The sequence below is a fragment of the Gekko japonicus genome, unplaced genomic scaffold, assembly GCF_001447785.1.
Source record: "Gekko japonicus isolate JY-2015 unplaced genomic scaffold, Gekko_japonicus_V1.1 scaffold368, whole genome shotgun sequence".
Lineage (NCBI taxonomy): Eukaryota > Metazoa > Chordata > Lepidosauria > Squamata > Gekkonidae > Gekko > Gekko japonicus.
In genome coordinates this window covers 316,964-336,707 of record NW_015176462.1, presented here as the reverse complement: position 1 = coordinate 336,707, position 19,744 = coordinate 316,964, and the positions used below count along the sequence as shown (strand labels likewise).

Genomic DNA, 19,744 nt, shown 5'->3' with positions numbered 1-19,744 from the left:
TCCATATGGGAGAAGGCGCCCCTCCACAAGGCGCAGATGGCCTAGCAAGCGTGCTGGAATCCATAGTAATGCCGGCAACATCCACCAATCAGAAAACAGTAGCTGATGATGCCCCTATAAGGGGCCTTCCCCAGGAAGGACCTGATTGCCAGCAAAAGTGCTGCCCACACACAACCATCCCCGCTGCAAGCCTCACACCTTCTTCCCATTAAAAAGAAAAGAAGAAACAATATAGTGGTCAGGCTCAAATCCACACCCCCACACCCAAGACCAGGGTGTGGGTCAAGAGGGTAAGTTCAAAGGAGGCATGGCATGAGGCATGAGGCACTCCAGTACAGCCTCGTCACCACTAACCAGATGGGGCCAGGCAGAGACCATTGCACTGAGAGGCATGCTTAGTGGAAAGGCACTTGGGATAGCATTCCCGGGACTCCTGATTTGATCCCTGCATGCAGAGAGGCCAGTGGCAGCAAAAGCCTTGAAAGTTTTGTCTTAGAGCCACACGTACCCTTGGACTATCCACCAACCTGTGCCTCCATGCAAGCGGCACACAGCCGCCAGCACAGTCTCTGTGTGGGAGGGCATCTTTTGCAAGGAGAAAGAAGTAACCAAAATTGCATATTCATAATGGACTGGGAAATCCTTGGAAATGTGACTAGCTTTAATTGATGGAAAGTATTTGACTATATCGATTGTTTTTTTCGAAGAAAAAAATTAACATTGAACAAAACAGCTCATAAAAAATGAAAATAATATATCGTGAAATTCTATATTCACATCGTCAAGAAAAGGGGTGCTGGCGTGAAGGAAACTCTATCGCTGACTTCCACCAGCGGGGGGGAGACTTTTTTTTGTTTTGTCTGGCATGAATTTACTAACTCATTGCTCCTCCTCCCTCCCCGTTCGTGTCTCTCTGTGTTTACATGTTTTATTTAAAGGTTATAAATATTTTGAATATTTTATATGTGTGTGTGTGTGTGTGTATTCATATTTAACATTGTTTGGATTGATTGCTGCCTTTGGGACCCTAAGTTGGGTGGGATGGCGGTGTACAAATGTTTAAATAAATAAGTAATAGTGAAATTATGGCCCACAGGAAGATGGTGGTCTTAAGAGTACTTGAGTGGCACAGGTAGAGGATAGTTTCCCGTCTCTTACTACCACTTGCTGAGTGCCCCACAGCATTCTGTTCCTGGGAGTCAGAGGACCTTCAAGAACAGCGGAGGGCACAAAGTGGGAATCTGCAATAAGAGGGAGAAATGAGTCGGAATCCCCCCTCCTCTACCACCCTCCATCACTGGAAATGGACCATAGGATGTGTATTTCTATCTATTTACTTTATAGTTATGAACTAATTACTGGCATCTTTGTTTCCTGTAGGTACCTGCACAAGAATAAATATCTAAGAATTATTGATGAAGATGCATTTATGGGAGTGCAGAGTGGTCCATCACTACTGTGAGTAGGGGGGGGGGGGAAGGAGGCTTTAAACAATATATTTTATTGAGGATATAGATGTCTTCTAACAATGCTTCCAAATGGCTCCTTCTCGTAGTAATGATTGTGCCAAATAGGAAGTGGAAGAAAAACTAGCTACTTTCACTTGCTTTGCTCTGCTCCACAGTTGCTGTGATGCATGTGCTGATCCGGTTTTGGACTAGCAGCCGTGTTCACAGATCCTGTGTGGTTTGCAGGTATCAGGCACTTGACACTTGCAGTCTCTCCATATTGAGCCATGAAGCTATTAAACCTAAATTTCTATTTAATATCCATGAGAAACCATAGCGATCCAGGATTCGTTTTGTTTCCAGACTTCTTTTTAGCAGCTCTGGGGCAGAAAAGCCATTCTCTACTTTCTCAAACACCTGTTTTCAGAGCTGTAGCCATGCACAGGACAGCCTTGAGTGTAATCCCTGAGAAGTTGTTGAGTTGACCAGCCTGGTTCTCCTGGCTGAGGCATTCCTCAGCCCCTGCCATGGTGCTGGCCAAGGCGGCAGGCTTGCCCTGCAGGCTGGTCGGGGTGGCCGGAGCAGAAGAAAGCCCCAGCTCCTGTGGAGTCTCTGGGCTCTGCTGCAGTGGGAGCCTTGGTGCTGCCAGGCGGTAGAGGCTTGGCTTGGACCACCAGTACCGGGAAGCAGCACCTCCCAACCTTCAGGCACAGAATCACCCTCCACCTCTTTCCACTGCAGCCTGCCTGGGCCAGACGGCAGCGCCTTGGTCTGGTCACAGAGCTCCCGCAGCTTGCTTGTCAGCTTCTGGTTGAGCTCGTCCAGCTTGAAAATAAATCTGATACAGTGGTTCCTGAGCTGGTCTGTACCACTGCCGTTGCAAACCTATGCCCCAATTGTTAAAATAAAAAGGAATCTAATTTCAGTAATTGGGGAAAAAAACCACACAGAGCTTCTGCCACATGACTCCTCTCCCATACAAATTGCAGCCCTGTGCAAAGCATGGTGGAGTTGCAGCGCACGCACACACATATTTTGCCAACGATCACAGCTTGCAATGTCACTGTCAGTGTCAGTGGATTCTACCGTGCATTTTGTACACTCAGCATGTTCCCCCATGTTATGAGATTGTGTGATTCTTTCCCATTTTTCACAGTGGCTGATAACACAGCAGGGAATCCCCTAGTGCTTGGCAATATGGAAAATGGGACTTCACAGCCATTTGTCAGTTGCAGGAAAAGTCTGGTCAGTTTCAACATCGGACCAGTTCAGCAAAGGAAGTTGTTCAGCTCTCAGTCTGCTGTTTCCACCAGTTGTACTGCTCAATTTCCCACTATTTGCTGCGCAGCCGCATTTTTGACCTGCATCTCCCACCAATTTCCCCTGTGTCTTCTTGATCCTAAAAAATAAAGATCTAGAAGATGTGGGGGATATGGGGGGAAGATGTGGGTCAAAATGTAGCCGTGCAGCAAATAGTGGTGAATTGAGCGGTACAACCAGGGGAAGCGGGAGACAGAGGGCGGAACAACCGCTTTTGCGGAATTGGTCTGGGTTTCCCCCCTCTGCCTGTGTTCCTTTCTGATCCCTTTCCTTCAGTGAACTAATGCTAAAATGCATGCACAAAACCTGAACCACAGGATTTAAATGGAAGGTGCTTGCTGGACGCTACCGCACAGCTATGATAGGGCAGTTACTTAATTTTTAAAAAAATCTTTGATCACCACCCCCACATGTCACAAATGACATTCCACCCTGATGTGTTTTTTTAAATTGTAGCTGCAGAATAAATACACTGGAGGAAAAACAATGGTGCATAAGGCGAGCATGGGATCCGAAGTCAAGATTAAAGTCTTACTGCTCTGAAAATCTGCAGTAAGATGTAGTTGCATAATGGGACTTTTTAAAAAACCAAGCAAACAAAAGCCTGAACTCCTTGAAGTTATGTAGGGCATCAGTTTCTAAAATGACTTCCAAGATAGTGCAATAACTCTGTGAAGGAGGTTGGAGAACAGATTAGCTGCCATGGGGTGCCCACCTGGCTGTGTTTTGTGGAGACAAATAATAGTTTTGACACCGGCTCAGCTTCAACATTTGTAGAAATAGTTATGTCCAGGGTCAGTGCAAAAAAATACAAGTAATACAAACCAGATGAAAACACCATGGGAAAAAATTAATTTCTAATCATTTTTTATTAAAGCAAAGTCTTTATAAACTTGATATGCGGTATGATGTTTGTTGTTCCTTCATTATGTGGTCACATGTTGTATTGTTTGATATTTTAAAATATCATGCTTAATTGTATTTACTTTTACTTTCTTGGCTTTCAGCAGTCCTGCTTTGGTTCTCTTGGTTTGATTCCCTAACAGATGACCCTTTTAATATACTCCAAATCCATACATCTAAACCTATTTAAATACAGTTGTTTGCATAAGCATTCTGGAGTTCCCATTACTTGACATAGCATTCAATCATAAGAACACTTCTCTGGGAACAAGTGCCATTAAATAAAATGGGACTTACCTCTGAGTAGACCTGGATCGTTCCCATTATTACTTATGTTGACTAGACAGTAGGATTTAGTTTATTGTATCTCAGACCACGAGATTTAAAAAAATAGTTTATAATCTCATTTATGATTATGGCTAAAGTGCCAAGAGTCTAGTTGGAGCCTGTTCTTGTCAGCTTCAATGTGAATTACACAAAATCAGATCCTCTTCGCATACATACCCAGGAGCATGATAGTCATTTCCTCAAGGTGATCTAATTCAAAAAGAGGTTGTGTTTTAATATTACAACCCCATGAAGGTGGGGCAGTCATGTGAATGTTTCCCATGAGTCAGCACACTCAGTAGTGTCACCAGGTTTCATGATGGTTTCCCCCTTTTATTTACTGAGAAATTCAAGTAAATAATCAGCAGTCCTGCTCCTGGGGGAAAGGAGACCAGCGGAAGGGGGGCATTGAAGCTCTGCAGCGGGAGGGGGAGCTCAACAAAAACCACCTCCCTCCATCCACAGAAATCTTCCATGGGATCCAAGCTCTTCCATTTTATTTCTCCCTTTCTCCAAGTGGCTCAGAGCAATCTGCGTGGTTTTCCTGCCTCCAGTATGTTCTTACAACAAACTCATGAGATGAAAAGGGCTACAGACTTTGGGGGAGGGGGGGGATGAAAGATGGTAATTCAGAGGATCTAGCAGGCTGTGGCACTAGATTGTTATGGACAATATGGACATTACTGTTTTAAAAGCAAAACACCAAAAAATAGCCTGCTAGTGGTGCATGGAGTAATGGTGGCCATGGGGGGCTGAAACAAAACAAGTGCAGGGGAACAGCCATGTGGACTGTCCATTGCTGCTGCAAATTCCTCTATATTCACAGCAGCAATGAGACCTACATTGCCATGTTGACGCAGCCATTGTTTCCAAAAGCCATCCAGGCAAGCAGCCACAACCTTTTATGCTAATGTCTGACAGTCAGATCACTTATCAGTATGTGATGAGGTGAGTAGGGGGGGAAACAGAACTCTCCACTAAACCCTAAGCATTGATCTGGGCATGAGATTCAAAGCAAGGAGATGCCTGCTTCACCAAAAAGCTGCCTATAATACAGTTTGACTTCATTCTATTATTGGGACTACATTGGCTAATCTGAACCAAACCTAGCTTAAAAATGAAACTTGAAGTGAATGTATTAATAATTTCTTATCTCAGTGGCAGAGCATCTGCTTGGCATGCAGAAGGTCCCAGGTTCAATCCCTAGCTTCTTCAGTTAAAAGATCTGGCATTAGGTTATGTAAAAGAGACCCTGGAGAGCCACTTCATAAGAACATAAGAGAAGCTAATGTTGGATCAGGCCAATGGCCCATCCAGTCCAACACTCTGTCACACAGTGGCCAAAAATACCAGGTGCCATCAGGAGGTCCAGCAGTGGGGCCAGGACACTCTGAGTAGGCAGTACCGACTTTGATGGACCAAGGTTCTGATTCAATATAACACAGTTTCATGTGTTCATGTGAGGGATTTTGACACAGATCTGGGTTCTGTAGTTTAGACTTTTGTTCAACATGAGCGTGAAATTGCTCATGTAATGGAGGACTGTGAACTTCTTGCTTGTCCAGGGAATTTTCCCTAAGAAGCTTAAGAAAGTGATGGTGAGACCTTTATTGAAAAAGCCAACACTGAGTCTTCTGGTGCTGGCTAATTATAGGCCAGTCTAGGATGAGATTATTGAATGGTGCTGACTGGACAGCCATGGAAATATCTAGATGACATATTGAGTCAGTTCAGAAATACCTGGATGATGACACATCTCTCCTTCTTCCATTTCATTCAGGCTTCAGGTCTCACTTTGAGGCAAATACATATTTGGGACATTTTTGATGGTTCCGATGGACAAGCTCCATTTACACTGGGATAAAGGAATCTGCCTCGCTACTTGGCTACATTGGGTTCTGTGCTTTTTTCAGTGGTATTTGAGAGGGAGAGAGAGAGAGAGAGAGAGAGAGAGAGAGAGAGAGAGAGAGAGAGAGAGAGAGACTCTAAATATTATACGAGCTCATCAGGAGATTCAGTGTAGGTTATCATCAGTATGTGGATGACACACAGCTTTCTATATCACTACATAAGTCACAGCACTGTGCCATCTCTGAGCCTTAAAATAAACTGAAATTGAGTCTTAGCAAAACAGAAAAAGAAGAGTAAGAAGAGTTGGTTTTATACCCTACCCTTCATTACCTGGAGGATTCTTAGAGCAGCTTACAATCACCTTCCCTTCCTCTCCTCACAACAGACACCCTGTGTGGTAGGTGGGGCTGAGAGAGCTCTGAGAGAGCTGTGACTGACCCAAGGCTTTATGTGGCTTTATGTGGAGGAATGGGGTATCAAATCCGGTTCTCCAGATTAGAGTCCACCGCTCTTAACCACTATACCAAGCTGGCTGGTGAGGTGATGCTGGTGGCTTTGGAGGGAATCTTACTCCCCACATTAGGGAGTCCAACTTTTTTTGACAGACACTTTGAAGAGCTTAGGAGTCCTGCTGGACCCAGCTCTATTATTTGAAAATCTAAAGTCTGTAAATATGCATTTTACTAAATACATTTGGCCGCATTTGAAGAAGAAGAGGAAGAAGAGATTGGATTTATACCCCACCCTTCACTACCCACGGGAGTCTCAGAGTGACTTACAAACTCCTTTCCCTTCCCCTCCCCACAACAGACACCCTGTGAGGTAGGTGGGGCTGAGAGAGCTCTGAGAGAAACTGCTCTTTTTCAGGAACAGCTGTGCCAGAACTATGGCTTGCCCAAGGTCATCCAGCAGGTGCAAGTGGAGGAGTGGGGAATCAAACCCAGTTCTCCCAGATTAGAGTCCGCGCACTTAACTGATCTGGCCATGCTGATTCGCACAACAGTTATCTTGTAGCTTGACTATTGTAACACACCCTGTGTCTCTTGAAGATGATCTGTAATTGGTGAAAAATGTGGCAGCCCATCTGCTATCAGGGACAGGCCTCGTGGATCCTATTACTTTTATTTTACTTATTTATTTACAAAATTTATATCCCACCTTGATATCCTGCCTTTCTGCCCTCACAAGGTGGCTAACAATAAAAATAAATAAGTAAAATCACATTTAAAAATCACCCCCCAACTCACATCGTTAAAACAAATTAGAAACAGAGTTAAAATGTGTACACAGACAAAAGCAGAAATCAAAAGATTGGTCAGGCAGGAGGGATCACTGGGGGACTGCCGAACAAAGCAAAGAAGTCGTCAACTGCTGGCAGAAGATGACAACAGAAGGGGACAGGCAAATCTTCCTGGGGAGAGAGTTCCAGAGTTTTGGTGCCATTACCAGACAGAAGGGGCCTCTAAAGATAACCATAGTGGTCTAGCAGGTTCATAAGGCAATAGGCAGTGGGTTCCAATCCATATAGGGCTTTGAAGGTCAAGACCAGCAGCTTGAATTGTGCCCAAGACTGGAGTGATATGGTCCCTATGACCCATGATAGTCTGTACCAACTGAAGCTTCCAAACACTTCTCAAGGGCAGCCCCACGTAAAGCGCATTGTAATATTCTAGATGTAACCACGGTATGTACCACAGTGGCCAGATCTTTTCTGCCCATGAAAGGCTGCAGCTGGCTAACCAATCAAAGCTGGTAAAAGGCAGTCCTGCCCACAGCTGCCACCTGCTTGTCCAGCAGTAAGCCTGGGTCCAAGAGCACCTCCAGACAATGGACCTGTTCCTTCAAGGGGAGGGCAACCCCATCCAGAATAGGTGGCACCTTAAATCCTGTCACCCCCCAGACCTGTCACCCCCCAGTTAGCACTTCTGTCTTGTCAAAGATTAAACTTCAGTTTATTAGCCAGCATCCACTCCAAAACAGCATCAGTTCTGGATTTCTACAGCCTCCACCCAGTTTGGTGGCCCAGGAGGATACTATGATCAATGATATCAAAAGCCACAGAGAGGCCCAGGAGAATTAACAGAGTCACACTCCTGCTGTCCATCTCCTGGTACAAGTCATCCCCCAGGGCGACTAAGGCTCTTTCAGTCCCTTAACCAGGTCTAAACCCAGACTGGAATCTAAGCAATTTACTTCATCAGTTTGCTTTAAAGCCCTTTGCAACCTGGGTCTCACATTCCTGAAGGACCACTTCTCCTGAAAGCTGTTCATGGGGCAGCACAACCTAGATAGCTGCTGTGTGGGTGGGAAAGTTTGGATTTTTCTGATTCTGCCTACACAGCAGGCATTTCCCCTACAACAGCTATTTTCTTTCCCAGTCACTATTTCTGGACTCTGGCAATCTGGCCACCTGGATCCATGCCATGGTAACATCAAGACTAGACTATTGTAACATGCTGTATATAGATCTCCCTTAAAAATCAACTAATAATAATTGCAAAAGTATTCGTACGTATTTAACTATTTCTTTACAAGCCAAAAAGGTGGTGTAAGGTTTTCTTTTCTTTAAACAAATACACAGTGAGGCAAGTTCCAGAAACTATGTAAGCTCCCTCTCCAAGAGACCTGCTGGAAGTGACTCGCATGATACTGAAAATATTGTATTTGTTATGGATTAGTCTGGCCATAACATTTTGGGCTGGCACCTAGATCCAAAGAAAATTGGTCAAGGCCTGGGCTTATCAACAATTAAATTCCAGTCACAGGGGAACAACCATGTCTTCAAATGGCAAGCTGAATGGGATGAGGAAAAGAGCTCTGAGCCTCACTGCAGTTGGAAAACAAGATAGTGATTTACAGCCACTTACAAAATGGATGTAAATGCTGCTTGAAAACACCATTCCCACCTCCCATCAGATAAATATGAGACAGCAACAGATAAAAACCAGGATAATAGTCACAGCATGAAAAGGACTTCAGTATAACGCAGCTTCATATGCTCCTCTGTGTACCTTCACATGAGACCGATAATGCCCTACAGGGTTGCCAGGTCGGATCGTTGAGCCGGGGGGGGGGGATGGGGGCATTCTGGGAGTTGGTGGGGACATCACACAATGTGCATACATCACCCAATAATGAGGTAGGCATGCCAGTGATGTTGGGGGCGACACTATGGTTTTTGGGCAAAACTCTGTGGTAAAATTGCCCTCAACCCATAGAGTTTTGCTCCAAAACCAGAGTACCCCCCCCCACATCACTGACATGCTTAAGTCACTTCTGGATGATGTCTGCGCATCACACACAGCATCATTGTTGGAGGGTTTTTTTTTCCTCCAGCTGGCCACCGGCGGGCAGGAGCCTGAGAAAATGGGGGATCCCCCACCCCCAACCTGGGGAATGGTAACCCTATACCCATATCAACTACCAAGGTATACTAAACCTTGAGAATCAACTATCTCTCCGATTGCCTAAGCAAAATAGCTATATTTTGTTGTTTAAACTGGAAGGTTTTCCTTGAATTAGGACGGTTCAGTTTGGAGGATCCAGCTTCACCATCTGGCTTAGTGCTGAATTATGGCTATACCAGTGGTTAGAACCATATGTCTTGAAAGATGGTGAAAACATCTGAATAAGGACTGTGCTTTTTTATGAAAGCTAAGGTTCTGGAAGCTGTACTCCTTTCACATTCCGCTACTGTGAAATCATGGAATTCAAAAAGAGTTACTTATTTTAGAAGTCCCATTCTAAATTCTGTTTGATACCTGGCATCCCTAGACCCAGTCTAGCAATATTTGTAAAAGGTATTAAAGAGCTGGCGACATCCTTTTAATATGGTTTGCTCATCTAATCACTAATCCTAGTGGGACTGTTTTACTGTCTCCATGAAGCAAAAGTACTTTAAGGCAGTCATTTGAGACTTCTGTACCCTTTCAAACCCCTAAGAAGAATCAGTCAACCAGAGTTCTATTACAGAGTTCCTGGTAGTTATTCCATGTTTAATTTTGCAGGCTGCAAATCTTGTGTTACTTGAAAAACAAAACCATATTTCCAAAGTGACGTGGGAGTTGGTCCCACATAGATTCAAAGGCCTACTGGGAGGGCTCTGTGAGAAGCCCCCTGGAATGAACATAGGGTTGCCAAGCCCCGCTGTATGCACAGTGGGGGACTCCAGCTATGTTCTGGGAGCGCGCACGCGGTGCAACCACATCATCTGGAAGTGATGTGGCTGCGTCAGGTGTGCCAGGGGTGGGGCCGCGGTCATCCGAGGGAAAAACATAGCGTTTTCCCTCGGATGACTGCAGGCCCGCCCCCAGCGCACCCGGCGTGGCCGCGTCACTTCTGGGTGATGTGCTGACGCTGGGCACATCACGTGCTTTGGGGGTGGGGTTCCCCCAGGGCCCGATCCGCCAGCGGCGGGGAACGGGCCTCTGGTGCGCGGGGGGGGGGGGTCCCCCGCCCCCCGGGGGGACTTGGCAAGCCTAGATGAACAGTGTTATCACTCGTGAACTGATCCTTCAGGTGCGTGGTTCCTAAACCATAAAGGGGTTTAAAGGGCAGAATCAGTACCTTGAATTAAGCCCAAAAGTTATTAGCAGCTTAAATAGATGTAATATGAATATGACCAGAACACTCCATTCTGAAGCAACTGTCTTTTCCAACTTGTCTTCAAGGGTATCCCCACATAGGATGTATTATATTAGTCTAATCTAGAAATTACAGATGCATGAATTATTTTAGCCAGATCTCTTGAGTCCAGGAAGGAAGATAATGAGGAAAGTAAGGAAAATGAGGAAGTAATAGTAGCACTAATTGTGAATGCTATGGCAAAGTATTCAAGTAATATTGGTTTCCACAAGGCTTACGTTTGCCTACCTGTCTCTGTTCTGGGCTCTCGTTATTTACAGAAGTTTCTAATCACTTTCTGTAATACAGCCCCAGGTTTTAGTTTCTGAAAGTGTTCCATCTTTGTAGTTTGCTTTTCAGAAATCATTTTCTGTGGCCAGAGTGTTAGCATTTCTAATCACAACAACCTCATCTTGTTCCACCTTGCAGCGTCAGTTTTATGACTTGGTCATATCTAGCAGGTAAACTTCATTGTTGAGTTGGCATTTGGGACTTGGGTACCCTGAAAATGTTTTCCATAGCGTCATACCGGTTTGGGAAATTTTTCAAGAGGAAGCTATTTAAATAAAGTATTTCCATCAGTCTTTTTGAAGAGTTTGAAAGGACTGGATGTAAATTTTGTGAATATTTAGGGGACCTTTTTGACATAATTTTTTCCCTGCCAGAGATTTTAGAAAGTTCTCAGTTTGTACCTAGTGACATCTCACATATCTATTTTTGAACGGTTAATTTACCTAGTGAACCAAGGTAAAAGGTGAAGGTTTCCCTTGCTTGAAAGCTAGTCAAATCCGACTCTATGGGGTGGTGTTCATCTCCGTTTCTAAGCCGAAGAGCCAGCGCTGTTCAAAGACATTTCCATGGTCATGTGGTCAGCATGACTAAACACTGAGGTGCACGGAACGCTTTACCTTCCCACCAAAGTGGTACCTATTTATCTACTTGCAATTTCTTGCTTTCGAACTGCTAGGTTGGCAGGAACTGGAGCCAGAGACGGGAGCTCACTCCATCACGCAGCACTCGGGTCACGAACTGCCAAACTACAGACCTTCTGATCTGCAGCTCAGCATCTTAACCTCTGAGCCACCGTGGCTCAGTGAACCAAACTCTTGTCTAAAAAAAATAATTGGAGGCTTGAACTTGGTTTCTTCTAGAGATACTTGTGTAGGGAGTTGGCAAAGTGGAAGGCATAACAACAACCTTGAACTACTTATCTGTTTTCTCATGATCTTACCATTGATGGGATTTGAGAGCATCTTTTGTGGCATTTTATGGTTTTGCATTTTTCTGTACATTCTCTTTATGAGCCTTTAACATAAATTGAGTCTTGTAACCTAGTGCATCAATTTTTAAACCATCAAAAGCATATTTTATTGGGTGTTGTAAATAAGAAGCGGGAGACTGACCAGTTATGAAGGTGCACAGAGAGATTATATAGTTATAAAGGTGAATATATACAGAGATATTTACAAGCTATTGTACAGCATGTCATGCCTTAGTCTATGAGAACTAAGTCCCCACCCAGTTTACTAAGCTGATAGCTATTATGCTAAACCGCAGCCAATCTCTAACAAGGTAATGTAATCACTAGCTCTAACAAGCCCTGGAAGAGCAACACCTGCTAGAAAACACCTGGCTGTAATTACATGATTACTAGCATGACAGCTAGGTCTGACAAACAGATCAAACTGATCTATAGTAACTGCTTGCTACCTCTATCACTCTGACATATATCTCAATAATTTTATCAAAAGCTTTTTAAAAGGGTGATTAAAATCAAATCAAAAGAAGTACTTCTTCATGCAGCGCAATTCACTGCTACAAAAGTAATTCCACCATTATCTACAGCCAAGGCTACAAATGCAGGAGAATGAAATAGTAGGATTCTGCAGTGGCAAAACACTATACTGTTCCGGACTGCTCATTGTTAATGATCCCTTATGTAAATACTTCCTCCAAATACAACATTTGCACATGAGAGAGAAAGCAGAATAACATGTCACAAAGGTCTGCTTATCTTCAGTCCCTTCAAAATCTTTTTTTTTTAAAATCCAGTTGTCCTCTTATAGGAAATTATTTCACTGAGTTCTGTCACCTGTAGACCGAAGTACATTCCATTTAATTTCAGCCCTCCTCCTCCTCATTACCACCTTATTCACACGGACCAGACCTAAAATGGTTTTAGAGAATAAACAAATGCATGGAAGACAGACATATTGGTGGTTGTTAACCATGATGCCTAAATAGAACCTCTTATGTCAGAGACAATGTACCAGTTAATGAGGGACGATGACTGGGGCCTGTGCACTTTGGCTTCTATTATCTAGTTAATAGACGTTTTGGGAGCAAATGGTAGCGCATTGTGGAAGATAGGTTGCTGGAAAACATGAATGTATCTGATGTATCAAGGCTCTCTACGTTCTTATAAAGTATAAATTGAAAAGCACTTTGAAAAAAATGATTCAGTGAGGAACTCACTGAAAAGACTAACATCTTTTATTCGGAATTTAAATTTTTATTAAGTTGTATATTGAATTTTAATATTTTGTATATTTTATGGCATTATGCCCCTTTGTACATCGCCCAGACCCTGGCGTAAGCTGGGATAGGGCGATTAATAAATCGAATTAACAACAACAACAACAGAGGCTTACCAGTTTTTTGGGTCCTGTACTGTGGCTAGCAGGAGAAAAATAATGTAAAAAAAAATTCAACACTTCCAGGTAGGGTTGCCAGGTCCCCTTGTTGCTCCAGTGGGGGAATTTGGGGGGTGTTCCACGACACCCCCAATGTGATGACATCACCTGGAAGTGATGTCATCACACTGGGGACATTGCACGGGGATGCTCTGGTTTGAGGGCAAAACTCTATGGTAAAACTGGCTTAAAACCATAGAGATTTGCCCTCAAACCAGTGTCTTTGCACAACACCCCCAGTGTGATGATGTCAGTTCCAGGTGATGTCATCATGTCAGGGAAGTCACACAGTGATGTGGCTGTTTGGGGGTGGGGTTTCCCATTGCCTGGATTGCTTTGGAGTGAGTTCTTCCAGGTCAGGACCTATATGTAGCCTACTGGGAAAAACTCTTACAAAAGTGGAGATCCATAGTCTTTTTTTTTTTAAGTACCCTTGGGTACACTTTTATTAATTTTTCTTTTATAATCTACAACAAACAAATCTACACACTACAAACAGACACTCTACTACACATAACATGTATACCAAGAGTACAGTTACATTATATGCTTATATCCAATTATTTAATTAATAGAAACGCTCTATCACTTTCCATTCTTCTGTCTTCTGTGTTCTCAAGTCCATTGTGCCATAATTGCCTAATCTTCTATTGTACTTACATTATACCAATCATAAAACTTTTTCCATGTTTTTTTAAATGTCCACTCTTTGCTTAATCTCATTTCTAAAGTCAGTTTATCATTTTCTGCTGTTTCAAAAAGTTTATTCACAAACTCCTGTTTCGTTGGTATCACCATAGTTTTCCAATATTTGGCATATAACATTCTTGCAGCTGTCGTCATATAAACAGTCAAATACCTATTCTCTTTTTCATAGTCATTTGGAAATATATTCAACAGCAAGACCTCTGGAGTAAATGGAATCTTTGCTCTTAGTATCTTCTCCATCAAACTATGGACCCATTTCCAAAACTTTTTTGTAACATCGCATAGCCACCACATATGATAAAATGTGCCCCTTTTACTCTTACATTTCCAGCATTTATCAGAACAGTTAGTATTTTGCTTAGCCAATCTATCAGGTGTAATATACCATCTATAAAACATCTTATACATATTCTCTTTATATGTTATAGCATTAGTCATTTTAAAGAAAAAAGGCAGATTCATGTGCATTTGGCAGCGTAAAGGCCTCTAATGGTGTTATTAGTCTCGATCTTCTAATATAAAAATTTTTATGGATTCCATCCCAAACTTTAAGTAAAGAGGCTCTCAACCAATGCTGTTTAAAGTACTTATGGGAATTTGCTTTCTCATACCATAAAAGGGCATTCCATCCAAGTAACAAATCATGTCCTTCGATTTGCAACAATCTTGTATCTTCGAGAGTGACCCACTCTCTAATCCAAACTAGAGCCGCCGCTCTATAATATAAAAGCCAATTTGGGACTCCAAATCCACCTCGCCCTTTCACGTCCTGCAACATTTTTAACCTTATTCTTGCCTTCTTTCCTTGCCAGATGAACTTAGTTGTCAATTTGTCCAATTCTCTGAATAACGCTTGGTTCTGCAATATGGGTATAGTTTGAAATAAAAACATCCATCTTGGTAATATATTCATTTTTATTGCTGCCATCCTACCCATCAAGGACAGTTGTAAATTTTTCCACTTCTCCAAGTCCTGTTTAGTATTTTTTAACAACACTTTATAGTTTTCTTCGTATAAATCACTGCATTTATTTGTAACTGTAATTCCTAGGTATCTTGTCTTCTTCACTATCTGGCATCTTGTTACTCCTTGAAGCTCTTTTTTCTGTTTCTCCTCCATGTTTTTTTACTATGATTTTAGTTTTCTCCGGATTTATTTTGAGCCCTGCCACTTCTCCGTATTCTTTAATGTTCTCCATCAATACCTCCGCCGCTTTCACTGGATTCTCTAATATATATGCCACATCATCTGCAAATGCCAACAGTTTATATTGCTCTTTCTTAACTCGCAGTCCTGTTATTTTATTTTATTTTCTAATAGCTTCATTCAACACTTCCAACACCATGATAAATAATAGCGGAGATAGTGGACAGCCTTGCCTTTTTCCTTTCTCAATCATTAAGCTTTCTGATAATTCGCCATTAACTGCAACTCTTGCTTTTTGCTCTTTGTAAATTGCCTGAATCATAGTAATAAAGCTTTCTCCTGCTTCCAACATCCGCAATGTCTCTATCATAAATGTCCAATTGACATTATCAAAGGCTTTTTCCGCATCCAAAAAGATTATTGCCATTTGTTTTTCACAATGTAATTCATAATATTCTAATACGTTCATCAATATTCTTAAATTATTTCTCATCTGCCTTTTAGGTAAAAAGCCTGATTGATCTTTATTTATTATTTCCACTAATACTTTTTTCAGTCTTTGTGCCAAAATTGATGCATATATTTTATAATCCACATTTAACAGTGATATTGGCCTATAATTTTTCATTTCTTTTTCATCGGTATTTTGTTTATGTATTAATGATATTATAGCTTCTTTCCATGTTTCTGGAATAATTCCTTGCTCTTTTGCCAAATTACATATGTCCTTAAAAATTAAAGCTAACTGTTCTTCAAAGATCCTGTAAAATTCTATTGGCAGACCATCCGGTCCTGGGGCTTTCCCTCTATTCTGTCTTTTAATCGCCTCTACTACTTCCATCATCGAGATACGTTGATTTAATTCTTTTCTTTGTTCTTCTGTAAATCTTTGTAACTTATGCTTCTGTAAATAGCTTTGTATTTTCTCTATATCCACTATGGTCTTGCCATAAAGAGCTCTATAGTATTCTTCCATAGCTCTTTTAATTTCTTCATTTGTACAAATCTCCATAGTCTTAATGTTTTATTGTGACTGTGAAATTCTGATTCATGAAAAGCATCTGAACTGATAAATTATCCCCTGTTTTCTTTATGTGCATCCACAGGGATGTCTCCCAGACTAGTATTGTTACCCTGCCAGAAAGAGGACTTGAAAAGCTTAAAGAACTGATGGCACAAAATACATGGACACTGAAGAAGTTCCCCCCTATAAAAACATTTCCTCATCTAATTCGAGCTAAACTATCATACCCAAGCCACTGTTGTGGGGTCAGGAACTGGAAAAAAGCCAAAGGGTAAGTCCTAATTTAGATTTCATCCCAAATAATTATTTGTTCTAATACAATCAAGTGATTTATAATACAATCTTAAACATAATCACACCCTTTTAAATCCAAGTCAGTGGATTTAGAAAGGTATAACTCTGTTTAGGCTTAAATTTACAGTGGGTGAAAGGGTTTAATTTTTTTTTAAAGTATTTCCAGTTAAATTGGTAATGTCATATTATCGTTTAAAATGATCTGGAGGTGTCATTCAGAATCAGTACCACCATTCTTCAAACTTCCACCTAAATCCCTAGTTAACTGAAGGGCCATGACTCGATCTTAGAACATATAATTTTGCAGGCAGAAAATCCTAGATTGAATCCCTGGTCATCCCTAGTGAAATAATCTCAGATAGTAGGCACTGGGAAGGACCTCTCTCTGCCTGACGTACTGGAGAGGTGCTAGCAGTTGAAGTAGACAACCCTGAACTATATGACAATGGCTTCATTTCCAAGATGCACTCTGTATCCTACTGGTAGAACACAGAGTCAGGATACTGGATGATTTTGACAGGCTGCAAAACTGGGGCTAAAACAAATAAAATGAATTTCAGTGGGGATGAATGTAAAGTTCTGCATTTAGGTAGGGAAAATCAAATGCATAATTATAGGTTAGGGGAGACTTGTCAGTAGTATGTGCGAAAAGGATCTAGGGGTCTTAGTAGACCATACACCGAACATGAGTCAGCAGTGTGATGCGATTTTGGGTTGTATCAACAGAAGTATAGTGTCTGATCATGTGAAGTGATGGTACCACTTTGCTCTGCTCTGGTTAGACCTCACCTAGAGTATTGCGTTCAGTTTTGGGCACCACAATTTAAGAAGGATATAGACAAGCTAGAACGTGTCTAGAGGAAGGCAACAAAGATGGTGATGAATCTGGACACCAAGTCCTTTAAGGAAAGGTTGAAGGAGTTGGGTATGTTTAGCCTGGAGAGGAGACGACTGAGAGGTGATATGATAACCATCTCCAAATACTTGGAGGGCTGTCATATAGAGGATGGTACAGAGTTGTTTTCTATTGCCCCAGAAGGTCGGACCAGAACCAACGAGTTGAAATTAAATCAGAAGAGTTTTCGGCTAAACATTAGGAAGAACTTCCTGACAGTTAGAGCGATTCCTCAGTGGAACAGGCTTCCTCAGGAGGTCGTGGGCTCTCCTTCTTTTGAGGTTTTCAAACAGAGGCTAGATGGCCATCTGACAGCAATGCTGATTCTGTGGACTTAGGCAGATCATGAGAAGGAGGGCAGGAAGTGCTTATTTCTTGTGGCCCTTTCTTACACGCCCAAGGAAATGCTGATTGCCACTTTGGGGTCAGGAAGTAATTTTTCTCCAGGGTGGTTTGGCCAGGGATCTTGCAGGGTTGTTGTTTTTTTGTCATCTTCTGGGTGTGGAACAGCAGTCACTGCGGGAGGTATTTGTGAATTTCCTGCCTTGTCTAGGGATTTGGACTAGATGTCCCTAGAGGGCCCTTCCAACTCTATGATTCTATGGTAATTTCTATGTACTTTCAGCATTCTCGAGCTCCTGTTGTGCAACCAAACTAACAATTACAACTTGCGCAAGAGAAGATCTGCCAGTACCTCCAGGGTCCCCTTTTATCAAGATTACGCAGAAGATGATTCAGATCATACTGATACCGCATATGATGAAACTACCAGCTTCAGAGATTTTCATGGAAATCCTCATTATTACGTCTTTTTTGAAGAGCAAGATGATAGAGAGATTGGGTTTGGCCAAGAGCTCAAGAATCTTCAAGAGGAGAACACCCCAGGATTTGACAACCATTATGATTACTTTATCTGTGGGGGAAGTGATGATATTGTGTGCACCCCAGAACCTGATGAGTTCAATCCCTGTGAAGACATAATGGGATACGGATTTCTAAGGATTGTGGTATGGTTTGTGAACTTATTAGCTATTCTGGGCAATGTTTTTGTTCTCTTTATTCTTCTCACCAGCCATTACAAGTTGACCGTTCCTCGCTTCCTGATGTGTAACCTGGCTTTTGCTGATTTCTGTATGGGATTATACCTTCTCCTGATTGCTTCAGTGGATCTTTATACTAAGTCGGAGTACTACAACCATGCCATTGATTGGCAAACTGGGTCAGGTTGTAACACTGCTGGCTTTTTCACTGTCTTTGCTAGTGAATTGTCCGTCTTCACCTTGACCGCAATCACCCTGGAGCGCTGGTATGCCATCACCTTTGCCATGCGGTTGGACAAGAAGATTCGCCTCTGGCATGCTTCTGTTACCATGTTGGGTGGTTGGCTGATATGTTTCCTTCTTGCCGTTCTGCCATTGCTTGGAGTCAGCAGTTATGGAAAAGTCAGTATCTGTCTTCCTATGGACACTGAAACACCTTTAGATCAAGCCTACATTATAATTGTTTTATTGCTGAACATCATCGCTTTCATCATAATTTGTGCCTGTTATATAAAAATCTATATCACTGTGAGGAATCCACAGTACAAGTCAGGGGACAAAGATACTATTATTGCCAAAAGGATGGCAGTGTTAATTTTTACAGACTTCTTATGCATGGCCCCAATCTCATTCTATGCATTGTCTGCTATAATGAACAAGCCCCTAATAACTGTTAGCAACTCAAAAATCCTGCTGGTTCTCTTCTATCCACTCAACTCCTGTGCTAACCCATTCCTTTATGCTATCTTTACCAAAGCGTTCCGGAGAGATGTTTTCATCTTGCTCAGCAAGTTTGGGTTATGTGAGCATCAGGCTCAAGTCTACCGGGGCCAGACGGTCTCCCCCAAGAACAGCAGTGGCTCTTATAACCAGAAGGGCGGCAGCCGAGGGATGGGCCAGAATCTCATCAACCTTCAAGACTGTCATCATGGCTCGTCTGAAGACTACCAACCAACGGCGGCACCGCATGCTCAAACTCCGAAAGACAATAAACTCACTGTATTGTAGCATGTGAAGAGTAAACAACAGGAGATCAATAAGACTTGTTTTGGTTAGAAATCAAAGGAGGTTTCTGGGACAGAGACGTGAGATTCTCATAGCCTCAGTGGCTTTTGAGAAATTTCAGTGCGATTACGCTCTCATGAATCATGTGCGAGGATCTGATCTTGCACACCGGTCAGTGCCACTCACTGTCATGGAAGTGTATGGGACATACTTGTGTGTGTGCGCACACCCATGGAAGCATGCGACTCTGCCACTGCTCCATTCAGGTGGAGGAACTAGACCAGGTATTCCACTTTCCTTTTGCTCATCTCACAGGATAACAAGTTTCTGGCTGACATGAAGCAGTTAATGCATAGGAAAGGACATCTGCCTGTTTTTTAAGTAATGTAGTATTTTGAAAGGTATGATTAAATTTATTTTTGTATATATTCCAAATGGGATTGCTCCCAACAGTGAATGGGTATTG

General features: G+C 42.4%; 1 protein-coding gene across 1 annotated transcript in view; it reads left to right on the top strand.

Annotated features, from left to right (window-relative positions):
• Positions 1-19,281, top strand: part of TSHR (thyroid stimulating hormone receptor) — a 137,642-nt gene extending 118,361 nt beyond the window's left edge. The window contains exons 8-10 of the mRNA XM_015427026.1: positions 1,381-1,458; positions 16,127-16,315; positions 17,859-19,281. Of these exons, the coding sequence (XP_015282512.1) occupies positions 1,381-1,458; positions 16,127-16,315; positions 17,859-19,281 (1,690 nt within the window). The remainder of the gene's footprint in view (positions 1-1,380; positions 1,459-16,126; positions 16,316-17,858) is intronic.
• Positions 19,282-19,744: the final 463 nt, after the last annotated feature.